Source organism: Oenanthe melanoleuca, chromosome 2 (genome assembly GCF_029582105.1).
Source record: "Oenanthe melanoleuca isolate GR-GAL-2019-014 chromosome 2, OMel1.0, whole genome shotgun sequence".
Classification (NCBI taxonomy): Eukaryota; Metazoa; Chordata; class Aves; order Passeriformes; family Muscicapidae; genus Oenanthe; species Oenanthe melanoleuca.
Window position 1 is genome coordinate 133,854,684 of NC_079335.1, and position 10,685 is coordinate 133,865,368.

General features: G+C 43.2%; 1 protein-coding gene across 3 annotated transcripts in view; it reads left to right on the forward strand.

Annotated features, from left to right (window-relative positions):
* JCAD (junctional cadherin 5 associated) overlaps positions 1-10,392 on the forward strand; it is a 58,912-nt gene extending 48,520 nt beyond the window's left edge. For 2 of the 3 annotated variants that reach the window (XM_056484078.1, XM_056484077.1), the window contains exon 3: positions 861-4,611. In XM_056484078.1, coding sequence (XP_056340053.1) covers positions 861-4,596 — 3,736 coding nt within the window. In that variant the 3' untranslated portion in view covers positions 4,597-4,611. Of the gene's footprint in view, positions 1-860; positions 4,612-8,488 lie in introns of those variants that run through there. The other variant, XM_056484079.1, reaches the window with a different exon arrangement.
* The last annotated feature ends 293 nt before the right edge of the window (positions 10,393-10,685 follow it).

The window sequence follows — 10,685 nt, forward strand, 5'->3', positions numbered from 1 at the left end:
AACAGACAGAGAGCCTATTCTGTTAATGTAAATCTGTGTTCTGAGTTTCTGATCTGCAATGTCTAATGTCTTTCATATTTCACTAATATATTCTTTTATTTTAGAATTTTACACTTCTTTTGAAGTATTTTACATTTTAAATATTGGTTCCATCTTATTCAGAACTGTGTTTATACATCACCATTGTTGTGACATGTGTCATTTATTCCAAAGCACCCTGAAGAAATTTGTTCCCTCAGAAAGATGAACAAGAATCAGTTCTGAAACTGACATGTTTAATTTCAGCACTTTTACCAGAATGCAAATCATGTTTCTTACAGACTATATCTTATGAAATCTTATGATATAGACATCTACCTGTTCTCCCTACCTCTGCTTCTTGGAATCCTATTATACTTGAATACTGCAGTAGTCTCCTTGGCATCTATAGATTTTGGTTTAGCAGGATACAGAAGTAATTCAAGGCAGTCATTTCTGGTTTTAGAATGGCATCTTAAAATCAGAGGGTGGTCTGGGTTAGAAGAGACCTTTAAGATCTTCTAGTTCCAAGCCCCCTGCTGTGAGCAGGGAGTTTTCTAATGTCCATCAAGGAGAGCTGTGCATGTTTGCACAGCAGGTAACTGTGTGCATTTGTCTCTCTTTCTAACATCTCTGCATAGCTAACAACATGTCAAAAGTTCTTCTGTCCCTTCCTTTACCCTTGTTAATTTACTAACTTTTAAATCCTATCATTAAAATTGTCATCTGATTACACAAAACCCCATTGGCATAACTCATCATTTGATCTCCTAATGACCTTATCCATGGTGGAAAAAACAAGCACCTGTGCACATTGCCTCTGACACTGCTTTTTCTTCCAGGGCTTATGACAGGCCTCATTTAGCATGGTCTTCCCAGCCCAAGACTGACAAAGATCTCGCCTACTGGAGAAGACGGGGGCAGGACTTCAGTGTGCTGCTGGGCTATTCCCAGAAGGCCAGTGTGGAGATGAAAGGCCTGGCTGCAGCCCCAGGGGCACCCCGGCACCCCAAGGAGAGTCAGCTGAAGGTGGGGACAGGTGCAGGGTTTGTCAGAAGAAGCGGATTGCAGGAAAGCTGTGAAGTGCCCAGCGACTGCAAATGGCGAAGCCTGGAGGTAGAAAGCTGGAGCCAGCCAAAAAAGGTTGGCAGGCAAATGTCTGAGGGTGACAGGGAGAAGCTGCTTCAAGAGCTGTATTCGCTGACCATGGGAGACAACGCACTCAGCACCCACAGCAGGGGCAAGTCGCAGTCGTTGCCGAGGGTCCTTTCCCCCGAGAGCATGAGGTGCGTGGAAATGCCCTCCCTGACCAACAGTAACAACTCGCTCAGCGCCACCAAAACCCCCTCCTATCCCCCACACAGACTGAGTGTGGAACCAGCCAAGCACCAGGGAACGGGAGGCCATGTCCTTCCCCTGGTGAAGCCCAAGTACGGGAGACCTCTCAAGCCTCCATCCTATGAACTGCAGCGGCAGACCAGGGCACCTGCAGAAAATGTGGGCTTCCAGGACCACTACCAGAAAGAAGAGCCTGTCTCCTACTTAGCCAAAGTCAGTGAGCCCAGGCAAGATGCTGGCATTCCAGACTCTGGTTTGGAGCCCCCAGTGTACGTACCTCCTCCTTCTTACAAATCCCCACCTCACCAACACGTGGCCCCACATTCCCCCAGTGAAGTGCCTAACACCAACACGTGCGCCAGCAGCGATCCGCAGGGTCCTGCAGAGCGGGCTGTCCCCTGCCAGCGACCAGCCATGAGTACTTTTGAAGTGGGGGGTGACCCTTGCAAAGACAACCATTTTCCTCATGGGAAGCAAAGCCATGCAAGGCGCCCTGCTGACCACCTGCGTTCCGTTCAGTACATTCCCTTTGATGACCCTCGCATACGACATATTAAAATTGCACCACTGGAAGGTCTGCAGGGCAGCTCTAACCACACTGAAAATGCACGTAGTCCCAGTTCTGGTGCTTTGCAAGAGAGAAATCTTGAAGTACAGTACAACAGTGCCTTTGTGGATGCATCAAACTTGTCCTGTTCTGCAAAGGGAGAAAGAACTTCCGACAGCTCCACCCATAGCAACAGATGGTTGGCACCATCCATCCGAGATCAGGAAAATTGTGCCTTGACGGACCAAAGAGACAATTGTAGTGCAACTAATCACAGCCCCCGCAACAAAGCCAGCACAGAGTACACGAAAGGCAAACTTTCTGTTAGAAATTCACATATGGACAACACCTGTGAGACTGTTACAAAAGTGAAAAAGTTTGAACCTGGAACTGGGATGCAGAGCAAAAAGAGTTCAAAGAAAAAAATGAATGAAACTATATTTTGTTTGGTCTCCATCCCAGTTAAATCAGAATCCAATCTGCCAGATACAGATAGGAACAACAACATAACTCAGAGCCCTGATAAGAATAGGTTTGATAACAATGGGGCTTTACAAGAACAAAGTCTCTTAAGTATGTCTTCAACAGACTTGGAGTTACAAGCGCTTACAGGAAGCATGACCAATAAAAATGAGTTACAAAAACAAGAGCTGTGGAGACCAGAAGAGTTCAAACAAATGAATGACCTCAGATTTATTCAGCCTACAAAACACAGAGAGCTCAAATATTCTGGCTCCTGGCCAGGTGATCAGTACAAAGACCAGCAGACACAGACCAGTTTCTCTGAAGAACCTGAGAGCCCAGAGTTTTTCCATGGTACAAAGCCTGGGAAGCCTTATAATAGTAAACCACTATCTCCAAAACTCCCAGGATGTACAGCATCCACGATGGGGGCAAAGCAGACAGGGTCTCCTTCTGATGAGACAGGCTACAGGCAGAGTGCTTATGGTATGAAGGGCCAGACACACCTCAGCCAGTCTAGCAACAGTGCATTTTCCAGGACTGGAACCTCAGTCCTTCAGTCTCCCTCCCCAAAAGCCCACCAGAGCCAGCCTGTGCCTGTCCAAGAGAGGGAAAACGGCCTTCTTTCCAAAGGAGATGTAGTTAAGGGAGAAGCAGGTGCTTCCTGCAACAGTAAAGAACCATTTGGGCAGTTCCTGTTGAAACCTGTAAGTCGCCGTCCCTGGGATGCAATAAGTGAGCTAGAAAGTTTTAACAAGGAGCTGCAAGGGCAGGAGGAGAGCACAAGCAGTGAAGAAGATTTGGAAAGTGCTGCAGCTCCTCTGCAGGCAGGTGTCTTTATGCAGAGGAGGGAGTTCAGAAATGAGAAAGCAAGCCAGGAGCCAAAACATGGTGGGAAATCAGAAATGGTTGTGCCAGAGGTGCCTGTATTTAGGTCAGGAAGGGTTAAAAGTAAGTCTGAAAGTTGGAGCATGGGGACAGAGCATGGTGGCGAGCCAAGATGTGTTGGCTCCCAAGGCTCCTCAAAGCCAGGAGGGAGCAGTGAAGGAGTCAGGCCAGCAGGTGGAAATCTGATAGCAGAAATGGGGATGGGGGAAGCCAAGAGCAGAACAAGCAAACAGCCAGTTCATGTGGGCCCTGTCAAAAGAGTTTTGTCCAGTAGCCCAAGTAGTTCATGTCACAGTAATCCTTTTAATAACCCTGTCTTGCAGGAGATGAGCGAAGACCAAAATTACCTAGACTTTGTTAAACTGAGCAAATGTGCAACTCCCACAAATGATAGTGTATTGGAGAGAGGGTCAGTAGTACGCTTGTCACTAACCAAGAGGAACCAAAGGTGTTCTGAGCCAGATTTGAGGTCAGTGGGACTTGATGTGGCCCCAGAACTTGGTGCTAACAACTCTGATCACTCTTCAGATGCAAATGCAGTGGAAATCCCTGTGAATGAGTCATTGCAGGCAAGAGCTGCAAGAATTTTAGGTATAGATATAGCAGTGGAGTCTCTCCTTCCAGATGACCATGCTGGGCCCCACCCAGGCACCAGCCCTTCCAATGGTGCTCAGGACTTTGAGTCATCAACGATAGGGAGCACAGTAAGTAACAAAGAAGGAAAAAAAGAAGATTCTTATGAAGGCAGACGAAAGTGTGGCTGGACAGAGAGTGCTCTCTTTGTCAGAGCAGCAGGACGATCTTTATACCCTGATGAGTGCCAGGCCACTCCCCAGGAAGCCAGAGCTAAACCACTGGTAACCGAGCAAATTCTTGAACAACCTGCAAGTCCCAGCCAAGGTGAGGACCAAAACTCGGTTTGCAAGTCAGCTGCTTATCAGCATTCAGAAAAGAGAGTGAGGAGCACCTCGAAAGTGATAGAGACCCTCCAAGGCAAGCTCACGTCTCCCCCCAGCCGGACTGCCATGGATCGCCTGGTGCGGATGAAGGAAGTTGACTCCGTGTCGCGGATGAGGCGTCTGAGCATTAAGAGCGCAGACTCGGGGGAGGAGGTGGATGAGGAGAAGCTGTCAAAGGTACCAGAGGAGAGAGGAAGCAAACTGGCAAGCTCAGGGGCTGTTTCCAAGCGTGTTATCTCTCTCAGTGAAAATGGATGTTTAGGAGGAATGGACAAGAAGAAGATCGACAGAGATTTTTCTTTAGGTAAGATCCTGTTATGGGAGATTCAGATGGGTACTCATTCCTTATGTAATGGCATGATCAGTTTGCTTATGCCCACGTAATGCTGCTCAAATAGTAACAGGCTGTAGGTGGTACTATCCTCATCTGGGAGCCACCCACTATGCTCTCCTTGTGGAAAAGATGAGTGTTCTCTGGTCCCATTTTAGGAATAGTTACTGTAAAACTCACTTGTGATATGGAGATTCATTCACAGAGACTGGAGTGCTCCCTTAGGTCTTATCTCTGTCTAATTGTTTCAGGGAATGGCCAGGCTAAAACAGTGGAGTTCAAAGACAGTCACTCTAATGCCAGTGTTTGGGAACATGTGGTGATTGAATCATAGCTGTTCCTTGAATGCCAATTTTTTTCCTTCTCTAATACTTAAGTAGACACATACTATATCATAGTTCAGAAGAAACTAAAAATAAATATCTAATGTTCTTCTGTGAAGCTTCTGGGAAATGGCTGCATATAGGGGCCTGGAAATTCTCTTTCTCTCTCTCTCATGAATATTTTCCAGATCAGATGTTGAGAATAACTGTTAACCCCAGGACAAATGGAAAGTTGACTTTTTCAGTGAACACCTTTTTTTTTTTTTCCTATTTTTTGGTATTTCTGATCTGTCTAAAACATATAAACTTGTGTAGTCCATATGCATCCCTAAAGTAACATGAGCTGTTCCCTCTCTAAAACATTTTTCATTTAGCATTTTGTTGAACAACTGAAAATCAGTTGTTCCTACAGACCTGTTTAAAGGGATAAATCTCTCAGGCTACCTGCCTAGTCCATTAAATAGATTGGAGTGAGCAAACATACAGTGTGAAAGTTGTTAAATTAGTATTAATCTCCTTCCTTTTTCCATCCTTTCTGTTACAGTTGACACTTTATCTTGAAATCTGCACAGGTTATTCATTTACCTGATTGATATAAATCTGTTCACAGTTTTTCAGTACAGAGGGACTGAAATTAAATGGAGGACACTTTAAACTGGATTTATGCATTTCCAACTGAAAAGAAATGCTTGTATGAGTTCTAAGTATTGACTCCTGCAGCCTTGCAGCCTTTTTCTCCATGTCTTTTTCTGTATCCCACATATTTGTCTCTTTCTGCTCTGAACTGTATTTCTCCAGACCAGATTTTTCAAACAGGCTGACTCAGCTTTCTTGTACCCATCAGGTCTCGTATGTCCCACATGCATTTCATATGCTTTCCTCCCTTGGGGTTTCTGCTGGAGTGAAGAAAATAACTGTTGTGGTGACATGACTTCAGGGATGTATCAAAACAGATTGTGTGCATTTTATTGGAGAGTTATTCTGCAGTAAATTAGGTCTAAATTTATCCCTCTTGCTGACAATGCCAGCCTTGTATTCTGCAGCGTGTTCCCACTGCAGCAGTTCCCTCTCAGCCATAACAGCCCTCCCCATGTCTGGGTGGCATGAACGTCCCTTCCTGCTGCACTGTCCAGCACCGCAGGGTGACACACATGGGCTGGGCAGGTGGCTCCTCCACTGGGCTTTTCCTATCCAAAGAGACCCTGATTTGTTGATGGCCCCAAAAGCTTCAAATTACAGAGGGACTGTAGATTCATGTTTGTAAAAAGGCCTGATGTTGTGTCTTCCTCTGTTAAGTCTCACTCCAATTTTCACAATAGCTCATTGCTACCACTGAAAGCCCAACTGAGAATTAATCCTGGGAAAACATTGTATTTGTTGCTTTCAAAGAGCAAATATTCCATTCTAAAAGGCCACTTTATTTGGAGCAAGGTAGGGTGATGTTAGTCTTATAATTGCAGGCTGGGCCTGTCACAGAGGCTGCAGCCCTTAGCAGAAACAGGCTTTCACATGTATAATGTAGCTTGGCAGACGAACAGTCATCTCAGAGTAAGAGCCTTGCCAAAACTGAGTGCAAGAAGCTCATCTTACTATGCAAATACTGCCATTAGGAGAACATCTCCAAGTGTTCCCAAATGCATTGGATGTCTTTTCTCCTTTGCTGTTGAAGAGATGAGGCTGCTAATCTGGCTTTGTTTCTGTAGAGAGCATTTTGAACGAGCTTAACCAGATGTTGAATAAACATTTCTGTATCAGTGTTAGAGCTCCAATGTCTGTCCCCCTCAAAAGGGTGACCTGGCCTGTCAGTCTGGCACTTTTGTGTCCTTGGTTTAGGTGCTGAGGGCATGGGTAAGCTGTCAGGGAAATACATTGAGCCATGCAGAGGTTCCCTGTCTTGTGGCCTGGTTTTCTCCCATCCTCCCCACCCTGTCCTGCCACTCCCTGAAACAGTGAGCACCTGAAATTTTGTGGGGAATTCTGTTAATGTGTCTGGCCTTAGGAAAATCAGGTTTCTGAAATGCAAATCAATTTTTATTCTTAGGTCAGCCTAACACAGAATACTTCAGAATTTTATGTTCTAACAGTTTACATGGCAAAATATTTACAATCAAAAAAACGTTACTGCTTTAGAGGCATCTTCATACACCATCAGTGCATTAAGCTTAAAAAGGTGCTGCATTATCCTAAAGCACACTAGCCCTCAAAAACTTTATTCCTGTTGGTTTTTTACATTCATGTGGTGTCTATTTGGAAATACAAGAAAAGGCTTAGCAGAAATCATAGGTGTTGCTGGCACAGACTCCTTTCTTGGCTGGACTAGCAGCTTGGGGAGGGTGGGCAAGAGAAGTGATAAAAGATTCTGCACCACAGATCCACCCACTGGGGCCAAATCCAGAAGTCCTTTGTTAGCCAGTTCCCCCTTGACGTGAGTGTGGATGTCGCAGATGGACACTTGCACGTAGGAGCAAAAATCTCCCTGGAGGATTTTTATGCTTTTTATGTTTGAATGAAGACATTCACTCACATCAGCGCGAAAGTCCTGCGGATGAAGGTTTTACTCCAAAGTGTGATATTTCTGTGTGGAGCTATTTTCATGCTGAGCTGTTGGAAGGCGAGCTGTGGGAGTGCAGCCCACGGAGGGACGTTTGAGGTTAGCGCAGATCCTCAGCTTGCGTAAGAGCAGGAGCAGCACGCGGCAGCGCGGCTGCAGAGCCGCTTTGGCCGGGCCCCTCTGCGCCTGCACGCTCCTCCCTAGGCAGCCCTGCACCAGGACAGTGCACCCCAAGGGCGAGCCAGGTGTCTGCATGATGGCACTGGGCAGGCAGACCTCACAGGGCAAACCCTTTCCATGGCAATCCTGTCCCACAGTGACCAGGGTGAAGGAAAAGGCTCATGTCTGCTCACTTCATGGCCAGCAGTGGGATCGTCCAATTAAAAAATCTCATAGAAGAGTGTCCTCAGGGATTTGGGAGAGGGAAAACCAACCTGTGGTGCATCCTGTGAACTGGCAGGAGGGAGGCTAGAAGTGAAGAAGAGTGTTAATAATCCAGTCCAGTGCTTTAGTGAAAAAGGCTGAAACATGAGCTGCAATTTGCAGACTGAAGCGAGACAGGCTAACCATAGTGATGTAACACAGCTGTGCTTTCCTCTTTTCTGTTGAATTAATCTGAAATGAAGGATTTGCAATCAAATGAAAAGTCCCTGATGGCTTCATGGCATAACCACTCCTTCAGCTAGCCTTACACACCCTGCTAGAATGTTTAAAGCTTTTACTGATCCTTCGTGTTCAGTATCAAGGGGAACAAATCTCATGTCTTTTTCTTCCTGTCAAAGCACCTGAAAACTGGAAGTAATCACTTAGCGTTCAGTGTGCTTGTTCCTACCTACCCAAGGCCTTCCCAAATTCTATCTTCATGCATTTGATCACAGTTGTTCCTGAATTATACTGGTAAAAATACAGAATTTGTGTTAGGAATGCGATATGTATCTTTAATGCAGCAAGTCCATTATCAGCTTTTCTTTTTTTAAATAAAAACTAGGAAAATATGTGTCATTTCCACAGCTAGCAATATTGAATAGATTTCACAATACATTATTAATAGTGTTTTCTTGTTTTTTCCAGATACATATGACCCCACCAAAGTTGAAAAGGTGTGAGATTAATGAAGAGAAGAATAGAGAAATTTCTGCTCTACTAAGAATGTTTCACTGATTTTTTATTTTCTGGGTGCTTTTTGTTTGGTTTTTGTTCTTTAATGTTTGGAAATTGTCTCCATTTGTGATGTTCATGATGTACTGATAATGCCTTTACCACTGCCACTAGGAATTAGCTTTTCATGTCTGAAGCTGTTGTGGAGACCACAGAAAAATCTGATTTCTACGTTGGAACCGTCTGGCTTTCTAGTGTTTAAGACAATACCTACCATTTGCAAAGAATTTTCTTCTGAACTTTATTTCAGTCTTTAGCAAGGATGATGAAATGCATCAAGTGAGGTGTTACATTGGTGTAAATGTAAACGTGGGAAATGAGTGAAATTATTTTTAAAAGAATGTGAATCTATAAGCTAAACTTCTAAGTATCTACATTCTAAACTTTGTTTAACTTAAGGGATTTTTTGCCATAAGTAGAAAGTGCTGCTGCACTGTGTGGGGAAAGGAATGTGAAAGAATGGTAGCAGAGACTGATTGTGAAATAATCTCTGACTTCCAGAGTTTGAATTTACTTGGATTAAATACTTACTTGCCACCTAGAAAGAAGAAAAACAAAACCCAAAGCTTCTAAAAGATGGAAGACTTTTGTAGTACAGTGTACAGAACATGTAATTATAGTAGCTGGCAACTATGTTTCAAACCAATGCAAAGTATACCACTGGCTGTTTTGCACTCAGTATTACCTATTTTTGTTTTGCTGTTTAGAAATTCTTTATATGAAAGAATAGTAGCTGGTTTAAAATAGCCCGTTTTAACAAAGTAACTATATTTCTTGTTACAGAATACTATCTATTTTTCTACGATGTAAACAATTGCTAACAAGTGGCAAGTATAAAGAAGTATTATTATTATTATTATAATTATTATTATATTTTAAGAAGACTTATTCCTCCGAGTAAAGGTGCCCCAAGCAGATTTCACTTGTATATCTTAATGCACATACCATATTGCCACTTAACTCAGTAGTGCTACCTTATTTTGCTCTGAAAAAAAAACAACAAACCCTTTATCTATCTATCTATCTATCTATCTATCTATCTATCTATCTATCTATCTATCTATCTACTATAGGATTAATTTCTAATTTTTTCCACTCAACCCTTGGAGCCACTTTCTGAAACACACTGAGAATTCTCCAGGCTGGTGCTGCTGCCATTTCATTCCAGGGACGCTGATTACCAAAAAATGGGTTTGGATCTTTGTCCCAGTGTTGCTGAGTGGCTCAGATAAAATACCTGCTTGCTTTCTTATACTTTGTTCATTTTTGCAGATTATGAGTTTGGATTAGGCCAGTGCACAAAAATAAGCAAAACTGGACTCTTCCCTGAAGTCACCAGCTGTTTCTCGGAGAAGTTCAGGTGTCTTTTTGATGGCATTTAAATACATGGCTTTAAATATATTTTATCTGCACACACAAATGCATGAATTACAGAATTTATAATAAAGCCTATGCATTCTGCCCTTTGATCCTGAATTAGCCTGCTTAGTATCTGTGGCTTAAAAGCCTTTATGTCCATTCTTGTATGTTTTTTGTAAGTACCTGTGTACTAACAATCTTCTGATGACTTGTTCATTTACTTCACCAGTCTGTTCTATTGGCCTTTTCTGGGTTTTAGCATAATTTTATTTTTTAAAATCTTGTAATTTCTTGAAATATTTTTCTGAAGTCTGTAATTTGGAAAGAACAATCGGGAAAAACACTCATCCTGTGTTTTGGCAGCAAGACTTTCTTGTCTGTAACACATGATTCTGTTACATATGGACTATTTAAAGCTTGCTTGAAAAGAAAATGTGGTGTATAATTTATTTTATTAACTCTTGTGCATGCTGTGTAGCAATACTTGTTGACAAACTGTTCCTACCACTCTTACTATATTCACCTCTCTTCATCACCATTTAGGATATCTGGGGACTTGTAAATAGCTACAAAACATGATCCCCCCCCACCAGTGCCTCTCCACCTGAATCCTGCCCATAAAAAACAGTTCTTAAAGAACTTCATCAACTCTCATCTTCCCACTTACCAGTGAAGCTGAGATGTGTAGCAATTAATTGAAAGTTTTAATTTAAACTTGTTTGCTGAAGAACTTTAAATTGTCCCATATAAA